The 21,950-nt window shown below is 41.0% G+C and overlaps 1 protein-coding gene and 1 pseudogene across 3 annotated transcripts in view; one reads left to right on the top strand and one right to left on the bottom strand.

Annotated features, from left to right (window-relative positions):
* The window catches only part of CREB5 (cAMP responsive element binding protein 5), a 405,433-nt gene that overhangs the window by 5,555 nt on the left and 377,928 nt on the right, over window positions 1–21,950 (bottom strand). For all 3 annotated transcript variants that reach the window (XM_007466089.1, XM_007466090.1, XM_007466091.1), the window contains 2 exons: window positions 7,809–8,132; window positions 3,188–3,415 (listed from right to left, as the gene is read on the bottom strand). In XM_007466089.1, the coding sequence (XP_007466151.1) occupies window positions 3,188–3,415; window positions 7,809–8,132 (552 nt within the window). The remainder of the gene's footprint in view (window positions 1–3,187; window positions 3,416–7,808; window positions 8,133–21,950) is intronic.
* LOC103090437 (60S ribosomal protein L10 pseudogene) overlaps window positions 21,141–21,950 on the top strand; it is a 7,344-nt pseudogene continuing 6,534 nt past the window's right edge.

Here is a 21,950-nt window from a genome sequence, read left to right as displayed (position 1 = left end):
TTTTCTCAGTTCTAATTTTTCCAATCTGAAGCTCTGCAGCCTAACTAGAAGATTTATGCTGGAGAACAACTCAAAAGTGGCAGCTGGCCATACAGACCTTGGATATTCCTTTTGGCGGGAGTTTGTTTGTGTAGCACCTTCCATTTCTGTTTACTTAAAATTTGGCTCACTGGACCAGCCTCAAGAGAGACAACTTTTTCTTTTGACAAAGGTCCAGTGAGAGGGAAAGGGTCATTCAAAGGTAGCAGAATCTGCATATCCTCTCCAGCATCGCATGGCATGATGCAGAGCACTCGGCATCACAGAAAACATGGAGCCCTTGTGGTTTCTGTCCCTGTGAAGCAAAGCAGTGGTTGGAAAACACCAACAACGTAGTCTTTTCAGGGACCGTCCCTTCCTCAGGCACTGCTTTAACAACCAAAAATACTGGTGCCTGTTGAATGGCCCCAATAGGACTTTTTTTCTGGTTTTCAGGGGCTAGAATTCTAGTATCTCTTATCCGTCCATTTTGGTTCTAAAAATGTGAAAATTAATAGATTAGGTTTGGGACTTCCCTGGTACTCCAGTGGTTAAGAATCCGCCTTCCAATGCAGTGGATGCAGGTTCGAGCCCTGGTTGGGGAACTAAGATCCCACATGCTGCAGGACAACTAAGCCCGGGCCGCAACTACTGAGCCCGAGTGCCACAACTAGAGAGAAGCCCGCGAGCTGCAACAAAAGATCCCATGTGCCACAACTAAGACCCAATGCAGCCAAAAATAAATAAATAAAAAAAATAAAAAATCTCTCTTCTGGCAATAAGCATGTTTTAAAATACACTCTTTTAAAAAAGTAGATTAGGTTCGCATAAAGGATATACCTTATATGTTAAGTACCTTATATGTTAAGTGAAAGCTATAACATATGTTCATATGTCAAGTCACGAACACATCCGACGTCAAAGTAAACCAGTATCCTCACTTTTCCTGGCTCTCTGCTATGACCCCCCACCGTGTCTTCAGGCTCTAGAATGATGGTCAATACCCTGGGGTCATTCTGCAAGGACTCATTTTAGTTAAAACTGATTTAAAAACTTGTCCGCATCTGATTACATGTCAGCTGACTACTCAAGGCTCCTTCATCTAGGTCAGTGGGTCTCACTCAGGGGTAATTTTGCCCCCCATGGCGGACATTTGGTATTGTCGGAACGTTTTTCAGTTGTCACAGCTTGGGGGTGGGGTAGAGGGTGCTACTGATACCTAGAGAGGGTAGAGGTCAAGGATACTGCTAAGTATCTACACTGCACAGGAGACAACAAAGAATTACTGAGCCCCAAGGTAATAGTGCTGAGATTGAGAAAACCTGTACCTGTTCATGATTCTCTTGCAGATCTCAGAACTGGTAGCAAATTCCAGGGGTTCTCACGTTTCAGTCATTACAAAACCACTGCTGTGATATTTGCTAGGTCACATACACCAGAACTTTTTTTTACTTAACATGTTTGTACAAATTAACTCATTTTTTAATGATTTAGCCTGGTCCTTACCAAAAATATCTGTGAAACTGAAGGTTTGATGTTCTGATTACATTTTTCAGTACACATAAAAATTAAAATATGATTATTAATATTAAAAATGCGTACCCATGTCCACCAAAAAGCTGCTCACATACTACTATGCCTGCCAGATTCTAGAATTATAGACTTTCAAGTTAGAGTGGTTTCAGCGGTGTTTGAGTCCAGCCAAACTCTGCGGCTTGATTCCCTTAAATCACATCTTTGCCAAGTGGTCAGGCAGCTAGCTGATTCTTGGACACTCCAGAGATGGGGAGCTCATTCATTTATTCAACAGATACTGAGTACAGACACTCAGGAACTCTCCATGCTAGACCCAACATTAGAAAAGGGGGTAAGTGGTCGGGGGAGAGGGTAACGAAACAGAGTCTCCAACTTCACACAAGCTTCGTACAAGCCAGTGGGAGGATTTCTTATCTTACTTCCCCCATATCTGCTGTATACGTTTCCTAGTTTCTTTCTCATGTCTATCATTAAAAGAATGATAAACTTGGTGGGGGGGTGGGGAGAGTGAACATCCATAAATGATGACAGTCAGTCCCTGTATAACCGAAATTTTCTTTGTATAATTTCAGTTTGTACACTGGACGTCCCAAGACCATTTCCACTTAATGGAATTAAAGATGCAAAGGGGAGTTTGGCACCCTAATTGCTCCTTTCTGAGGATGCGCAGAGGATGGGGGGGTGAAGGTGACCTACGAACTACTGAGGAGCAGATTCTCCCTACTTTAGGCATTCCTTCCCCTCTTCCCTCCACTCTTTAGCCATTATCTCTGCTCCTGGAAGCACTGTATATAATCCAGCGCTATAATCCACGATTTTTACTGCTATCCCTGACTGCTTGTCACTTATATAATACTTGCTTTTTCTTCTGCTGGTGAACAGTGCACTTCTTTTTGTGTTAGAACAAATGCCCTGAACTGCATCATGTGTATGGCATGAAGTCCGCTGGAGAAGCTCCAGGTGCTGGAGGTTCTCAAAAACTCCTAGAAGTGGCCTGGTTATAAAATGTCCCCCCACTGAGCCACCCATGGAAAGCAAAAATCATGCAAGATTCAAATCTTGTCAAGTTTAAAAATGAGATGGAAACACGCCTTTTCTTATGCAGCAAAATAATAAACACAAACCTCCCTTTTTCCCACTAAACAAAAATATAGATAATCTAGTGTAAACTGAAGCAACCCCCTCACCCAGTGGACATAAAGAGCGGCCTTTTGGTTGAAGATTTATTGTGTACAAACGGCTCTGTAGACATTAGTTCATTTATTCCTCCCAACAACTTTATGAGGTTATTATTCCCATTTTATAGATGAGGAAACTGAGAGCCAGAGAGGTTAAACCCAGCAAGTAGGTACGGAACAAGAGTTTGAACCTCTGTCTGACCAAGCTTCTGCTCCCAGCCCTATAACTTAATTGGGCAGGGTTTCCCTCCTCAGAGAAGACTGATGTAAAACTGAATGGTGGTTTTGTTTTGTAGAGTGTCTCGGAACTAATAAACCTTGAGGAATAAGCCTGCAGTTGCTCTGTGGGCTAAGGGGTGGTGTTAGTGCTTAGGTCAACAAGTGCCTGCCGGGGCAGGAAATGCCAGTGTTACACAGGGCCTTTGAGTCCTGGGGAGAGAGACAGTGGCCTGCACCTGAAGTTGCATGTTTGTCTGGGTGAGTTCTTCTGCTTTCTTTTCCAGTGACATCACCCAGACCTTCCTCTTCTGTCTGCAGCGGGTGGCGGCTGCCCGGTTCCGTTCCAGAAATTTCCGCCGCCTCTCGTCGGGATCCTCATCCACCACCCTTCGCCGGCGCCCCCCTGTGGGCTGAGGTGGCTGTATTGTCTGGGTGGCCTGCATCTGTTGTGTCGCTGGTGAAACCTGCTGGGAAAGAGAGGGAGGGGGTGATGGGGAGAGAGGAGGAACGGCTGGGTAAGGTGTTGAAATGCAAAACACAGGGAGTCGCTTGTTTTAGTTAGCACATTACACTTGTTTTCTAAGAATGAAGTCAACAATGAGATCCCGCTCATGAAAAGGAAAAGCATCACCCCGTTATCTTCTATGATATTTTGGCAAAAGATACAGGGATGATCTGCGAAGAGAGAGTCAAGTAGATTTTTCTTCCCCTGACTGGCATTTGGCTGAATCATGATAGAAGAAACATTTTTTTCTCCTCAGATGTTAAAAATGTTTTATTTAAGGTGCCTTGTAAAATCTGAAAGTGCCAATGTATGGCAACAGGTGAAAACAGAGGTCAGGGTGACTGTCACCCTACTGATGAGTCTTTCTGTCATCAGCAGAAAACTCCTTCTGGGCAGGATGTGAATGCCCTTCATACTAATGGTGTCAAAACCATGTTCCTAGAACACACCTCTGGGACAGCACTGCCATTGTGACTCCTATCAAAAGAACCCCGTGAAGCCTGGAAAGCAGCTGAAATCCTTTTGTCACAATTTCACAGTTCTTACTGCAAATGCCTAGCTGGACCTGCAGACTCCAAATGGGCCTGTCTCCTCCTCAGAGCTTGACCAAGGCTGAGGGAGTTACAGGAGATGGTGAGTGGGTGAATTTCTAGGTGATTGGGAAGCGGGGCCTTTGAAAGTCCATCCTGATGCAGCACTGAGCCCTGTTAATACACCGTGTCTGTTGACAGGGAGGGGTGGTTGTATATACTGACATCATAAGGAAATCCTAGGAGTGGCAAAGCACTTTATTAAAAAGTTTTACTATGCTTATAGATTCCTTGTAAGGTCTGCATGGGGCTCAACAACATCTAAGGTTTTAGGGACTCCCACACACATGGCTTTATTTCCCTTCATACAGCAGACACTCAGCACCTAGTGAAATGTCTATGACTGATTGTTTATGAGTCTGGACACCTAATGCTTCCCTAATGCACTTCACTCCTTCCCTCTTCTTCATTCTCAGTAAAGGGTGGTGGTGTTTTTTTTCCTCCTCCCTCTCATTGCTCAGTCACTCAGGCTTATGGCTCGAATACCTATAAAGCTGTTTTACAAGAGGCATTTAACCTGCAGAAATAACAGACAGAAAGTATTAAAAATGAAACCCAGCCACCTTTTCTACCACATTCCAACCCTATGATTGAGATCAATCAGGAAAACTGTAATTGCACTAATAATGGCTCCTGGTTGACATCAGCTGACTGATGATGATATATTTTAATCCTCAAGTCTATCAAACCCTACATGACTAACTGAAAAAGAATCAGTCTCAGGACTGAGGTTAGATTGCATCACAGTAATTTTGTTTAAAGCAAAGACATTTTCTAAACCTGTTTATTGGCAATTCCTTTCCTCCGAAGCACAGAGGAATAACAAAATAAATTGTCTAAGATCTTACTCACCAGAGCAGCTGATGAAGATGTATTCCTTGTTATTGGCAAACGTTTAGCACTAGTCATTTCAGGTGCAGTAACTTCTGAGCTAACCACTGCAAAGCAAAGCACTAGGAAAGAAGGTGCTAACCTGGCTATTTTTGCGTTCTGTCGGGGTGGGGTGGGAGGGATAAACTGGGAGTATGGGATTAACAGGCAAAAAAAATGAATGAAATAAATTCATTCATTTCTTTGTATGAATTAGTGATCTCTCACTGCCAGCCCTAGACAAGACTCTCAAGTAGGCAAAACTGGGTTTTAATCTCCAGTGCAGGGACCTCTCTTTCAATACTGTATTCTACCACGCTAACGTTAACAAGCCTTTATCCCCTGATGCTTCTCCTCTGCCTTTACCCAAAGGGATAAGTTACATGGTGGTTTCAGGTGCAGTCCAGGCTCAGGGTCAAGGTGTGGTTTGGTTAAGAGAAATTCCTGGTGGCCAAGGAGTGATACCAGGACTCTGAAGTCACATCCTTATATGCAAAAGAATCACAAGAAGCCAGGAGAAATTGAAAATGCAACCCTAAGACCAGAATTTGTGTCTCTGATAATTATCGTAACCTATCATTAGCTTTTTAAAATAGCATTCTGTAGGGGTGGGGTGGGAGGGATAAATTGGGAGTATGGGATTAACAGAGGCACACTACCATACATATAATAGATAAACAAGAAGGATTTACTGTATAGTGCAGGGAACTATATTCATAGTTCTTGTAATAAACTATAATGGAAAAGAATAAAAAAATATAGATATATACATATATATGCATAACCAAATCACTTTGCTGTACACCTGAAACTAACACAATATTATAAACCAACTATACTTCAGTAAAATAAATAGACTGGCATTATGTTGACACAGATGCTCTGAAAATTTTGGTCAAAAATAATTAACTGTAATTTCAAAATGACAAAATTTATTCCAGGTCATCTTAGAATCTCAGAGTTGGATGACCTTAATAAACTCCTATTGTTCTGACAATCATACAATTAGGCCACATGACAAGAATCTCAATATCAACCAAGTTAATACAGTTAACAGTGGCATTTTGAATATGGTCTAAATGATCTTGTTCAAATTTCAACAAGACCAACCTGGACTCTTTCTTTTTAGTAGCATAGGATAAAAAAGCAACTTTGTGCAGCCAATTATAAAGGCAATTAACTGATTGCATATACAACTGGCCACTTACTGATTTGAGATGGAGGGCAACTGGCTAATTCGTAATTAGCTAATGAATGGCTTTTATATTTAATGAACTGTTAAGCTCTGTGAAGTAACTCGCTCACAAATGCAACCAAAACTTGATGCTATCCATTTTTTAAAAATATAAGTATACATGTGAATCTATCTGCCTATCTTTGACCTTATTATAGTTTATAGTCGATCTATTATAGTTCTCTTTTTCCCTTCTAAATATATGTCCTACTATGGCACATGACTAAAAAGGTGCTTTGGATAGCATTTTATTGCTAAACTACTTGCTAAGCTTCTATCACATTATTCGGTTTGGAATTAATCATGGCTATCATGTGTTGAAAACTGTGCCAAGGGCAAAACATTCTCTTATTTAATACTCCTGAGGGTCTATGAGCTTGGTCTATTATCACCCCATTTTACAGATGGGAAAACTGAGGCTTAGAGAGGTTCATCTACTGACCACAGTCATACAACAAGTAAGGTGGGAAAAGAATGAAAGCTTTCTCACTCCAAAGCCTACACTCTTATTTGCTATACAGAATACCTCTAAGAACTTTGCAAAAGTAAGCTTAGCTAATAAATAAGCTTATCTATTGAATGGAGAGTTGCTTACGGATAACACATGTTGTGGCTGGCTGTCCAGGTTTGGTGTGTGTTGGAGGGGTTGATGCAAGATCTCTAAAAGCTGCCCGGTGAGAGGTACAGAGGCAGACAATGGAGGAGACAGTGAATAAGTGTGATCCCAAGCTTCTGACAACATTCTGACCCAGCTGGTTGGAACCTGGCAGTTTGAATGGGTGGAGGGAACTGACAAAGGTCATCGCACTTGAAGGTCCAAAATGTCTAGGACTAGCCATGCTCCTAGACATGCCCTTCATCCACTTACTAAAACTCACTCGGGTACATGGACCTGCCTCTGTTCTTGGGCTGGGTGACGTAACGTCTGCCAGATCCCCCGACCCTCTTCCAGTTGTGTCTAAATGCTGGCTTGCTTTCTAGCCACTCCTGGTGACTTTCCACCACTGGGATTTGGCCTTCCTCTTGAACTGATCATCTGCAGAGCCTGGCTCTCTGCCTTCTCCCTCCAACACATTTCTCACCGGGTGGGATGAGTCACCTTTCTTTACCATTTACACAACACCTTACACCCTAACATCCATTACCGGGCCTCTCTGTCTGCCTGAAATTGTCACCCTTTATATTTTTAACACTTACTGTTATTCAGAAGATTGCCCACTGTATTTAACTTCCATTTTACAGGTGACAAAATTGAGTCTCTATGATGTTATAAAGTACTGCAGATAGAACCATGGTTAGAATTAACTTATTTTTCTCATCCTTTATTCACATCTTTCTTTAAAGCTTAAATTCTGAATCCTCCATTGGTGTTACTTTTTTAGGGTTAACGTTATAACACACAGCAAAAATAGATTTTGGAGAACCTGAAGCTTACGTTTGCCCCTAGACACTAAACCTGATGTTTACCTTATTAGTTATAGAAACTATGATCTGGTAGGGTCTTATGGGTAACCATTACCTCTTAGGAAATGAACAGAGCCCCCCAGAGTGTCAGATAGAACACCTGAGCTTGTCAAACAAGGCTGCTGCCAGTGAGCCCCGTATTTGAGCTTGTACTGTTAACAAAAAGGGAGAAAGAGATGATGAAAAAGGTCTACCTGTGCTTGGTTGCCGGAGTGCAGGGGTGGGTGTGGCGAGGTCTGGTGATGTGCCGGGTGTGCATGAAGGTGGGAGTGGGAGTGATGATGTGGGTGGTTCTGCTGGTGATGGGGCTGAGGATGAGGATGGTGTGCTGGGTGCTGGTGCTGGTGCGGGTAGGGGTGATGGGCTGGCAGCGTCTGGTGCTGATGTGGGTGTGAGTGCATGTGATGGTGTGGCGTCTGGTCCTGACGGGACCCCATCATTTCCATCATGTGTCCCATGGTGTTCATATTCCCATTTGACATGGCAGCAGGGTGGTGAGTCAACGCAGCCTTCAACCTCTGAAACAGAACAAAACAAGAGGGGACAGCTGAGGTCAGTCATGTACACAGTAGGGATTTTGAATCAAAATGACTCATATTTTCAATTTTATAATATTTTATGGTACTATTGTTAACATTTTTTTACTGGTAGCAGTATGACTTTTATATTAATTTCAAACTTTCATATATATTATGGTAGGTAAAAGACTCAATGTCAGCCATGAATGTTAAATTAATTCAACTGTCACGGGAAATGAGCAGGATGCCCTAGATATTCTGCTAAAAGGTATTCCCTACTATCCAGTTGTTAATCATATCCTACTGACAGCCAAATGCAAGTATAAACCCAATGGAACCATTCAATGTGATAATGCCACTGAACAAAGGGCCCATCCGATATGGCACTGTGTTTTATGATGAGTCATAAGAATAAAAGATTTTTGCCTTTCAAAAGATTTCTCAGACCCAAAGAGGAAATAACTTCAAATTTTGGAATATAGGAACAGAACTAGTGTTAAGTCTTCGAGTTAGATAAGAAATCCATAACTTCTTGAGTCAATATGTAGATCTTTCCATTTGTTACTATGATACTTCTCACAGTCCCTTTAATAATCTAATTTTCTCACATAATAACGTTCTTCTGACTTTGGGAAGGAAATGAGGAAAGTAGAAGACTATGGACCACTGCACTCCTACAGCTTCTTTGATGACCACATCACAGGCCAGGTACGTCCAACACAAAAGTATCATCCATCAATAAGCAAACAGACATGCACACAAATAACTGCTCCCTGAATCTGATCTCTAAGCGCAGGGCTCAGCAAGCTTTTCTATAAAAAGTCAGATAGTAAATATTTTCCTCATTGCATGCCTTAAGGTCTCTCACAACTACTCAACTCAGCCCTTTTAGCACAAAAACAGCTGTATACAGTATTTAAACAAATGACTATGCTGTGTTCCAATACAACTTATATTGGACAGGGACAGGGACAGGATATCTGAATTCCATATAACTTTCACATGACACGAAATGCTATACTACTTTTGATATTTTTCCGTCATTTTAAAATGTAAAGACCATTTTTAGCTCCTGTGCTGTGCAAAATTAGGCAGTGGGCCAGATTTAAAGAGTCTGGGCCAGATTTAAAGAATCAGTTGGCAGGGAGGACCTTCAAGATGGCAGAGGAGTAAGACGTGGAGATCACCTTCCTCTCCACAAAGACATCAAAAATACATCTACATGTGGAACAGCTCCTACAGAACACCTACTGAACGCTGGCAGAAGACCTCAGACCTCCCAAAAGAACAGACACCAGAGGGCGACCTACACGCAGAGGTGGGGCCAAATCCAAAGCTGAACCCCAGGAGCTGTGGGAACAAAGAAGAGAAAGGGAAATCTCTCCCAGCAGCCTCAGGTGCAGCGGATTAAATCTCCACCATCAACTTGATGTACCCTGCATCTCTGGAATATCTGAATAGACAACGAATCATCCCCAAACTGAGGCAGTGGACTTTGGGAGCAACTGTAGGCTTGGGGTTTGCTTTCTGCATCTAATTTGTTTCTAGCTTTATGTTTATCTTAGTTTAGTATTTAGAACTTATTATCATTGGTAGATTTGTTTATTGATTTGGTTGCTCTCTTCCTTATATATATATATATATTTTTTTTTTTTTCCCCTTTTTCTCTTTTTGTGAGTATGTATCTGTATGCTTCTTTGTGTGATTTTGTCTGTATAGCTTTGCTTTTACCATTTGTCCTAGGGTTCTGTCTGTTCATTTTTTTTTTTAGGGTGGGTAGTTTTTAGCGCTTGTTATCACTGGTGGATTTGTTTATTGGTTTGGTTGCTCTCTTATTTTAATCTTTTTTATTTTTTAATTTTAATAATTTACTTTTTATTTTTTTATTTTAATAACTTTATTTTTCTTTCTTTCTTTTTTCCCTTTTCTTCTGAGCCGTGTGGCTGACAGGGTCTTGGTGCTCTGGCCAGATGTCAGGCCTGAGCTTCTGAGGTGGGAGAGCTGAGTACAGGACACTGGGCCACCAGAGACCTCCCAGCCCCTCGTAATATCAATAGACGAGAGCTCTCGTAGAGATCTCTGTCTCAATGCCAGGACCCAGCTCCACTCAATGACCAACAAGCTCCAGTGCTGGATACCCCATGCCAAACAACTAGCAAGACAGGAACACAACCCCACCCATTAGCAGAGAGGCTGCCTAAAATCATAATAAGTTCACAGACACCCCAAAACACACCACCGGACATGGTCCTGTCCACCAGAAAGACAAGATCCTGCCTCATCCACCAGAACACAGGCACCAGTCCCCACCAACAGGATGCCTACACAACACACTGAACCAACCTTACTCACTGGGGGCAGACACCAAAAACAACGGGAACTATGAACCTGCAGCCTGTGAAAAGGAGACCCCGAACACAGTAAGTTAAGCAAAATGAGAAGATAGAGAAATACACAGAAGATGAAGGAGCAAGGTGAAAACCCACCAGAACAAACAAGTGAAGAGGAAATAAGCAGTCTGCCTGAAAAATAATTCAGAGTAATGAGAGTAAAGATGATCCAAAATCTTGGAAATAGAACGGAGAAAATACAAGAAATGTTCAACAAGGACCTAGAAGAACTAAAGAGCAAACAAACAATGATGAACAACACAATAAATGAAATTTAAAAATTTCTAGAAGGAATCAATAGCAGAATAACTGAGGAAGAAGAATGGATAAGTGACCTGGAAGATAAAATAGTGGAAATAACTGCCTCAGAGAGGAATAAAGAAAAAATAATGAAAAGAATTGAGGACCGTCTCAGAGACCTCTGGGACAACATGAAATTACAGGGGTCCCAGAATTATAGGGGTCCCAGAAGAAGAAGAGAAAAAGAAAGGTACTGAGAAAATATTTGAAGAGATTATAGTTGAAAACTGCTCTAATATGGGAAAGGAAATAGTCAAGTCCAGGAAGCACAGAGAGTCCCATACAGGATAAATCCAAGGAGAAACATGCCAAGACACATATTAATAAAACTACCAAAAATTAAATACAAAGAAAAAATATTAAAAGCAGCAACGGAAAAGCAACAAATAACATACAAGGGAATCCCCGTGAGGTTAACAGCTTATTAACGGTTATTTTTCAGCAGAAACTCTGCAAGCCAGAAGGGAGTGGCAGGACATATTTAAAGGGATGAAAGGGAAAAACCTACAACCAAGATTACTCTACCCAGCAAGGATCTCATTCAGATTCGATGGAGAAATTAAAACCTTTACAGACAAGCAAAAGCTAAGAGAATTCAGCCCACCAAACCAGCTCTACAACAAATGTTAAAGGAATTTCTGTAGGCAGAAAACAAAAGAGAAGGAAAAGACCTGCAATAACAAACCTAAAACAATTAAGAAAATGGTAATAGGAACATACATATAGATAATTACCTTAAATGTAAATGGATTAAACGCTCCAACAAAAAGACATAGACTGGCTGAATGGATACAAAAACAAGACCCATATATATGCTGTCTACAAGAGACCCACTTCAGACCTAGGGATACATACAGACTGAATGTGAGGGGATGGAAGAAGATACTCCATGCAAATGGAAATCAAAAGAAAGCTGCAGTAGCAATTCTCATATCAGACAAAATAGACTTTAAAATAAAGACTATTATAAGAGACAAAGAAGGACACTACATAATGATGAAGGCATCAATCCAAGAAGATATAACAATTGTAAATATTTATGCACCCAACATAGGAGCACCTCAGTACAGAAGGCAAATGCTAACAGCCATAAAAGGGGAAATTGACAGTAACACAATAATAGTGGGGGACTTTAACACCCTACTTTCACCAATGGACATACCAACCAAAATGAAAATAAATAAGGAAACACAAGCTTTACATGATACATTAAACAAGATGGACTTAATTGATATTTATAGGACATTCCATCCAAAAACAACAGAATACACTTTCTTCTCAAGTGCTCATGGAACATTCTCCAGGATAGATCATATCTTGGGTCACAAATCAAGCCTTGGTAAATTTAAGAAAACTGAAATTGTATCAAGTATCTTTTCCAACCACAACGCTGTAAGACTAGATATCAATTACAGGAAAGAAACTGTAAAAAATACAAACACATGGAGGCTAAACAATACACTACTAAATAACCAAGAGATCACTGAAGAAATCAAAGAGGAAATAAAAAAATACCAGAAACAAATGGTAATGAAAATATGACAACCCAAAACCTATGGGATGCAGCAAAAGTAGTTCTAAGAGGGAAGTTTAACCAATACAATCCTACCTCAAGAAACAAGAAACGTCTCAAACAAACAACCCAAACTTACACCTAAAGCAATTAGAGAAAGAAGAACAAAAAACCCCCAAAGTTAGCAGAAGGAAAGAAATCATAAAGATCAGATCAGAAATAAATGAAGAAGAAATGAGGGAAACGATAGCAAAGATCAGTGAAACTAAAAGCTGGTTCTTTGAAAAGATAAACAAAATTTATAAACCATTAGCCAGACTCATCAAGAAAAAGAGGGAGAAGACTCAAATCAATAGAATCAGAAACGAAAAAGGAGAAGTAACAACGGACACTGCAGAAATACGAAGGATCATGAGAGATTACTGCAAGCAACTCTATGCCAATAAAATGGACAACATGGAAGAAATGGACAAATTCTTAGAAAAGCACAACCTTCCGAAACTGAACCAGGAAGAAATAGAAAATATAAACAGACCAATCACAAGCACTGAAATTGAAACTGTGATTAAAAATCTTCCAACAAACAAAAGCCCAGGACCAGATGGCTTCACAGGTGAATTCTACCAGACATTTAAAGAAGAGCTAACCCCTATCCTTCTCAAACTCTTCCAAAATATAGCAGAGGGAGGAACACTCCCAAACTCATTCTACGAGGCCACCATCACCCTGATACCAAAGCCAGACAAAGATGTCACAAAGAAAGAAAACTACAGGCCAATATCACTGATGAACATAGATGCAAAAATCCTCAACAAAATACTAGCAAACAGAATCCAGTAGCACATTAAAAGGATCATACGCCATGATCAAGTGGGGTTTATCCCAGGAATGCAAGAATTCTTCAATATACGCAAATCAATCAATGTGATATACCATATTAACAAATTGAAGGAGAAAAACCATATGATCATCTCAATAGATGCAGAAAAAGCTTTTGACAAAATTCAACACCCATTTATGATAGAAACTCTCCAGAAAGTAGGTATAGAGGGAACTTACCTCAACATGATAAAGGCCATATATGACAAACCCACAGCCAACGTCGTTCTCAATGGTGAAAAACTGAAATCATTTCCACTAAGATCAGGAACAGGACAAGGTTGCACACTCTCACCACTCTTATTCAACATAGTTTTGGAACTTTTAGCCACAGCAATAAGAGAAGAAAAAGAAATAAAAAGAATCCAAATCAGAAAAGAAGTAAAACAGTCACTGTTTGCAGATGACATGATACTATACCTAGAGAATCCTAAAGATGCCATCAGAGAACTACTAGAGCTAATCAATGAATTTGGTAATGTAGCAGGATACAAAATTAACGCACAGAAATCTCTTGCATTCCTATACACTAATGATGAAAAATCTGAAAGAGAAATTAAGGAAACACTCCCATTTACCACTGCAACAAAAAGAATAAATACCTAGTAATAAGCCTACCTAAGGAGACAAAAGACCTGTATGCAGAAAATTATAACACACTGATAAAAGAAATTAGATAAAAAAAGATGGAGAGATATGCCATGTTCTTGGATGGAAGAATCGACACTGTGAAAATGACAGTACTACCCAAAGCAATCTACAGGTTCAATGCAATCCCTATCAAACTACCAAAGGCATTTTTCACAGAACTAGAGCAAAAAAAATTTCACAATTTGTATGGAAACACAAAAGACCCCAAATAGCCAAAGCAATCTTGAGAAAGAAAAACGGAGTTTTTCAGGAATCAGGCTCCCTGACTTCAGACTATGCTACAAAGCTATAGTAATCAAGAGAGTATGGTACTGGCACAAAAACAGAAATATAGATCAGTGGAACAGGATAGAAAGCCCAGAGATAAACCCATGCACATATGGTCACCTTTTCTTTGATAAAGGAGGCAAGAATATACAATGGAGAAAAGACACCCTCTTCAATAAGGAGTGCTGGGAAAACCAGACAGCTACATGTAAAACGATGAAAGTAGAACACTCCCTAACACCATACACAAAAATAAACTCAAAATGGATTAAAGACCTAAATATAAGGCCAGACACTATAAAACTCTTAGAGGAAAAGATAGGCAGAACACTCTATGACATAAATCACAGAAAGATCCTTCTTGATCCACTTCCTAGAGAAAAGGAACTAAAAACAAAAATAGACAAATGGGACCTAATGAAACTTAAAAGCTTTTGCATAGCAAAGGAAACCGTAAACCATAAAATGAAAAGACAGTGCTCAGAATGGGAGAAAATATTTGCAAACGAAGCAACTGACAAAGGATTAGTCTCCAAAATATACAAGCAGCTCATGCAGCTCAATATTAAAAAATCAAACAACCCAATCGAAAAATGGGCAGAAGACCTAAATAGACATTTCTCCAAAGAAGATACGCAGATTGCCAACAAACACATGAAAGGATGCTCAACATCACTAATCATTAGAGAAATGCAAATCAAAACTACAATGAGGTATCACCTCACACCAGTCACAATGGCCATCATCAAAAAGTCTGCAAACAGGGGCTTCCCTGGTGGCGCAGTGGTTGAGAGTCCACCTGCCGATGCAGGGGACACGGGCTCGTGCCCTGGTCTGGGAAGATCCCACATGCCACGGAGCGGCTGGGCCCGTGAACCATGGCCGCTGAGCCTGTGCGTCCGGAGCCTGTGCTCCACAGCGGGAGAGGCCACAGCGGTGAGGGGCCCGTGTACCACAAAAAAAAAAAAAGTCTACAAATAATAAATGCTGGAGAGGGTGTGGAGAAAAGGGAACCCTCTTGCACCGCTGGTGGGAATGTAAATTGATACAGCCACTATGGAGAACAGTATGGAGGTTCCTTAATAAAGTAAAAACAGAACTACCATACGACCCAGCCATCCCACTACTGGGCATATACCCTGAGAAAACCATCATTGAAAAAGAGTCATGTACCACAATGCTCATTGCAGCTCTATTTACAATAGGCAGGACAGGGAAGAAACCTAAGGGTCCATCGACAGATGAATGGATAAAGAAGATGTGGCACGTATATACAATGGAATATTACTGAGCCATAAGAAGAAATGAAATTGAGTTATTTGTAGTGAGGTGGATGGACTTAGAGTCTGTCATACAGAGTGAAGTAAGTCAGAAAGAGAAAAACAAATACCATATGCTAACACATATATAGGGAATCTAAAAAAAAAAAAAAGGTTGTGAATAACCTAAGGGCAAGACAGGAATAAATACGCAGATGTAGAGAATGGACTTGAGGACACGGGGAGGGGGAAGGGTAAGCCGGGACAAAGTGAGAGAGTGGCATGGACATATATACACTACCAAATGTAAAATAGATAGCTAGTGGGAAGCAGCCGCATAGCACAGGGAGATCAGCTCAGTGCTTTGTGACCACCTAGAGGGGTGGGATAGGGAAGGTGGGAGGGAAGGAGACGCAAGAGGGATGAGATATGGGGATATATGTATATGTATAGCTGATTCACTTTGTTATAAAGCAGAAACTAACACACCATTGTAAAGCAATTATACTCCAATAAAGATGTTAAAAAAAAAAAAAGCATCAGTTGGCAATCAGCTTGGTCGCAGTTTCTTCAAAATTGTTTTTTCTTGTACATGGACAATTATCATCATATCCTGAGGGGCACAATGTACTAAGTACTGTATAATGCAGTTACCCCTTGGAAATGTATCTTCTGCAGAGATGATATTCTCATTGGCAAGCTTACATTGGCTTCATAAAATATTTACTAGGGGACTCAAAGTTCTCTCCTGATTTGCATTCTTATCTGATTGATGATGGTGGTGTGTAATCACTGCAAAATGGAAGAGTTGTATTTAAATGATGATGGAAGCAACCATGTGCCAGCCCTGTACAATATTAATGATTCTCAGCTGGTCAGAGTAAACTATTGATAAGTACCAATTCAATTTGTCAAAATCTTTAGTCAAATGTAAACAGCCTCCACTTGTTAAAAAGGGGGCGGGGGCAGTTTGACAGACTATATGTTAATATCCGATAATCATTGAATACATTTCCTGTGTCCTGATGCAGTAACCACTGAGCGCACTTGCCTCCTCTTTCATGAGCAACATGTACCACACAGAAGCTACTGACCTGCATCAGGATCATCTTGAAAAAGTTAAGCTTCCTGAATCCCTGGGAATGATTAGATGCTTCATATTGTGTTTATTACTAAACAGAAAAGTGAACAGATACTCCTCATCTCCAATTTTTAGAAATGATTTCAGTGTGGTTTTTTTTTTTTGCGGTACGCGGGCCTCTCACTGTTGTGGCCTCTCCCGTTGCGGAGCACAGGCTCCAGACGCGCAGGCCCAGCGGCCATGGCTCACGGGCCCAGCCGCTCCGCGGCATGTGGGATCTTCCCGGACCGGGGCACGAACCCGTGTCCCCTGCATCGGCAGGCGGACTCTCAACCACTGTGCTACCAGGGTAGCCCCGATTTCAGTGTTTTTATAAAAATGCTCATTATAAAAAATTTAAGCAACTCTTAAAAGTACAATGACGTTAGCAACCAATGAACCAAATGCATTGTTTGTTTGATGGGTGAACAGTATTCCAGACAGCTCTCTCTGTGCATATGTAGAGACGGAAGAACAAGTAGAATAATTTTATAACAATGGGATCATAATAGCACGTGGTTTAAAAAACCTCTTATTTGAATAGAACATAAACAAAAGAAGTGAACATTGGATGAATTGCTGGACTTCAGATACACGTTTCTTTACTCCAAGAAAAGTTTCTAAGTGACATCTCCAAACTTAAAAGTGAAGAATATTATGAAAAAATATATTGAGATCATTATTTTTTAATTGACATAGCAAATACTATTGATGGATTTTCTAGATTATTCTTTATAATTTCATTATTATAAAAATATACAGCTGCATAGTAATAAAAAAAAAACTACTACAAGAATATGTGGTGAGAAAGTAAAAACTACCTGCCTACCTTCTTCCTTCTAAGCCCCATTCCTCAGATATAACCACCAAGTAACCGCAGACTTAACGTTTATCAGAATACATTTGTGCAAGCCCTTTTTATGATGTATCATTTTGTATCTTGCTTTTTTTCACTTCAACAATACATATCTTTGACACCTTGCCATATCAGTAAAAATAGCTAATAATAACCGCTGGCATCAATTGTGCACTCACTATGTGCCACTCCTCGTTCTGTGTTTCACAAGTATTAACTCACCTAATCCTCAGAACAACCCTGCAAGGCACAAAGAGACACTAAGCCACATGCCCAAGCTCTCGCCGCTGGAGAGGGGTGGAGGTGAGTTACCTCCACAGCCTGTTCTCTACGCCAGCAGAGAAGGGGCTGAAAGGCTTGCCATGCACACTTTGCCAAAACAGGAATAAACTGTGTTATACCACCTTCCCATCATTAAAAGGAAAGGCAGAAAGAAGAGCAGGGCCGAGAAAAAAATGACAAGATGCCATTGCTGCACAGTCCAGCACACAAGTGGAGACCCAGATACACTCGTTCCAAAACTTGGCAGAGGGAAGGGTGGGTGGTGAGAATTTCCAGGCGGCTCAACTGCAGCAAAGGACCATCCAGAGCTTAGCACGATCACCTCTCGTTACGTTTATGAAGAATGGGTCCTTATATTTTCCCCCCAAACACAGATCTGATAAGGCGCAGGTATCTGTTCTCCCTAGCCCTACTTCCTAACCTTCAGACATATTACCGTTCTAGGTCCTTCCAATGTTCAGAGGATGAAGGTCAAGCCCTTAATACAGTATATGCATAAGCACTGAGGAGTGTGGCCCAGCCTTCCCACCAACGCTTTGCATTTGATCATCTTCTTGCCTGGGATGATCTTTCCTTTTCCTCAGACATTCTAGAGCTCTCAGCCGCAGGATCCTCCTTAGTAAACTTCTCCCTGGTCTCCTGGTCTAAATCAATTCCTGTTGTTACATGGACCCAGTAGAACCATATTCCTCTTTTTAAAATTCAGTTTGTAGTTACGATTTTTAGTATGATCATTCAGTTAATACCCACCAACCATCCCAGATTATAAGCTTCATGACAGCAGGAACCATGTTGGATTTTGCTCAGTATTAAATTCAAAGCTTTAGCACGGAGCCTGATACATATCGGACACTGAATCCATATTTCTGGAATGAATGAATAAATGAAACTTTCTGAGGTTTAGGATGCGAATGTAGCATTTTCATCTTGATCACTGCAGGTGGCATTCATAAGAAAGGACAATTTTATCAGACAACCAACATTAGCAGAATGACTTCAGAAGTGATATAGGCAGGTGGACTCTAAAGATACTGTCAAAAGAGATCCCCGCTCCACACCCTGCCTGCCCTCTAAAAATGATAACAGAAGGGACTTCCCTGGTGGCCCAGTGGTAAAGAATCTGCCTTACAATGCAGGGGATGCAGGTTCGATCCCTAGTTGGCGAACTAGGATCCCACGTGTGGCGGGGCAACTAAGCCCGCATGCCACAACTACTGAGCTTGCGCGCCTCAACTGGAGCCCACGAGCTGCAAACCGCAGAGCCCACGTGCTCTGGAGCCTGAGCGCCACAACTAGAGAAGAGAAAACCCACTCGCCCCAACTAGAAAGAAGCCCACGCACCACAACGAGGAGCCCACACGCCGCAACAAAAGGCATGCCTCAACGAAGATCCCACGTGCTGCAACTAAGACACCATGCAGCCTAAAATGAATAAATAAATAAATAATAAAAATCTAAAAAAAAATGATAACAGAAAAAAAGGAAACACAAATAAACAAAAGGAATGCGCATTAACTTCATCTTGATACATTTTCCCTGAAAGAGTAGCACAGAAAATTGAAAAGCTGTTTAGCAGTGGGTCACTATGTTATCCCTTCAATGCAACTTTTACAAACAACTTTTCCACCTTCAATTAGGAGCAAATGGAGCCTGACAAATAAATACTATGCACCAGATCTTCATCTCTCAAATAATTAGCTTGCACTGTTAAGGGAAATTATTTGATTGCCTCAAGTCTATTCTTGCAGGTTTCATGCCAAGGCAATAATACTAATAAGCCTTATAACATTCCATTTAACTGTTCGTTCAACAAATATTTATTGGGCACTAATGTTAGGCACATTATTATTTGCCCACTACCCGAAGGAAATGGGAGACACATAAAAGCAAAGCCTTTTTGAAGTACTGGAAAGAAAACACACACACCCGAGTGTGGAAATGAAGACTTTTAAGCACCCCTTAGAGAATCTCAGGCCTGTGCATTGAGTCCACCCCCAAAGCACCAGCCTACCTCATCTTTGAAAGGAAGGCGGTGAAGACAAATGATTATCGAGCTGCTGTGCGTATGCCACATTTAATATTCTCCATGTCATTTCTAAACAGTTTGGGGCACTTCTAAAAGTCCTAAAGAGACTGCTGCTTCCCTGTATCCTGGTGCCAACAAGAGTCATCGCCCTATAAATCATTAAAACATACCAAATAAAGATATTTGTACCCCACTCTCTTAGGGATGATAAATGACCAGCAAATGAGTCCAAGCTGTATTTTGCAGAATGATTTTTCTTTTTGAAGCCGAACTGTGTCTTATTTTAAATAACATTCTACCCAATGCCAAGAAAAGGCAAGGGAGAGAGACGGAAATTAATGAGCAAATAAACATATTTTTCAGCTACAAAAACCAGGGCTGTTACTGAGGTGCGACTGCAAGAAAGAAAAAATGATTCTGTTTACTTTCTCTCATACTCTACCACATCCATTTATTTGAGAGAGCAAATCAGGAGAGACAGCGAGAAGCCTGACACAGCTGGTTTCAGTCAATAGGGGTCATTTTCATTCGGTCTGTGTATTTTATCAGCTCCTTGTTCACTGTTCCCAATGGGAGGAAGGGCCTGCTGCCCAGGATCTGAGTTCTGGCGCCTCAACTGGAGCCCGCCTCCAGCTCAACTGGAGCTCAACTGGTATCTCATCCCATACCATGCACGACTGCTGCCATGGTGGCCCCGTCCCAGCACCTCTTCACTCTCCAGCTTAGCACAGTTTTGCATCACAGCATGTCCTGTGAGGCCCAGGTACACACAAACGTCATTACCTCCACGTGGGTGCACGCATGTGGCCTGCGTGAGCACACTCGCACGACACACCCACCCACACCCACCCCAGGCAATTTATCTCCCATTAACAACTCACTCTTGCCCATTAGAAACATTTGTGGAACTGTAAAAACATTTCTTCTCCATTTTCAGCTCGGCCGATTGCTTATGCTTTACAGACTCTGAAAGCCAAACCGAATTAAACAAATATTTGAAATTCAGTTGGATGGGGGGTAGGCATGGTTGAAGCATTCTTTCTAGAAAGGTTTTAATTAAAAACGGCTCTTGGGTTTCGTTCCAGAAAAGAACGTGATAACATCAAAATGTAGTGTTGCTGATTGACCACAAGTGAGAGACTATCTATATGAAAATAACATAAAATCCATCTTCATATTTCCTTTTGAACATGAGACAATCTCCATCAGTGGCCACCCCAAGGTATTTCTGTAAATGTAATTTCCTCTTTCTTTCTCCTTCCCAACATAGTTGATCAGCTGAGGTGGTAACACAGGCTCCTGAATGGTCCAAATAGTCAATGGTGTGACACCTCCAGAAGCCTTCACTGGAAGAGTGCTTGCAATATCGATGATTACTGACTTGCTCTAGGTATCAAGGATTTCTGAAATTGTCTCTGAATTCACGAAAAATAACTGATATTTATCCACTGAATTTTATGACACTATGTCGCCAGTTGGATCTGAAAATGCTTCCCAAAGTTGGAGAGAGGTAGGGATGAGAGGGTGCCACGGGATAGTTACACAAACTTTGAACTTCACTTAGCCAAGGCAGAAATAGCTTTAATGCTCAGACTCACATCTTGGCTTCAGGATGTCTGTTGAGAATGATCATATAACTCTGATAGCAGAGTGGATCTTAAAATCCACATTTATTTCAGAATCATTGTTAAGAAAATTAAAATCACACCTGGCTTAATCACTTGGAATAAAGTATGCTCCTTTCAAAACTTGTATAATGTAACTCAGCTCTGATGGTTTCACAGTTTAAGTATTCTGCTTCAGATTTTGGTTTGGCAGCAAGATTTCAAAAACGGCTACCAGTTTGGCAGAAGAGATTACCAGGGAAAGGGGAGGATCCTATAGGGTCTGGGAGGAAAACTATTCATACTCTTTGTCATGTTGTCATTAAAAAGTATTAACTCTGAAGACATTAGAAATGATGTAATTATTTAAAAACACAAAGGAATTGTATTATACATCAATACTCTAGTCCACTGGAAGATGATGCAAGGAAATCTCACAAATAAGGATGGTACCTCAGAAAAGTGGAACTTCGGCAATTCTAAAGTGAGCAAGGAAAATAATTCAGTGTTTGATTTCACTCTCTCATTGTCCATTTGCGGGTATAACTTCTAAAGTGAGGTAAAGCAGACCTAAGCGCTAGGTGACATGTTAAACTTCGGTGGTTAAAAAGCCAAACAGGGCTTCCCTGGTGGTGCAGTGGTTGGGAGTCCGCCTGCCGATGCAGGGGACA

The sequence above is a fragment of the Lipotes vexillifer genome, unplaced genomic scaffold (assembly GCF_000442215.2).
Source record: "Lipotes vexillifer unplaced genomic scaffold, Lipotes_vexillifer_v1.1 scaffold150, whole genome shotgun sequence".
Taxonomy (NCBI): domain Eukaryota; kingdom Metazoa; phylum Chordata; class Mammalia; order Artiodactyla; family Lipotidae; genus Lipotes; species Lipotes vexillifer.
Note: the sequence above shows the minus strand (reverse complement) of the source record. Positions and strands in the feature narration are given on the sequence as shown.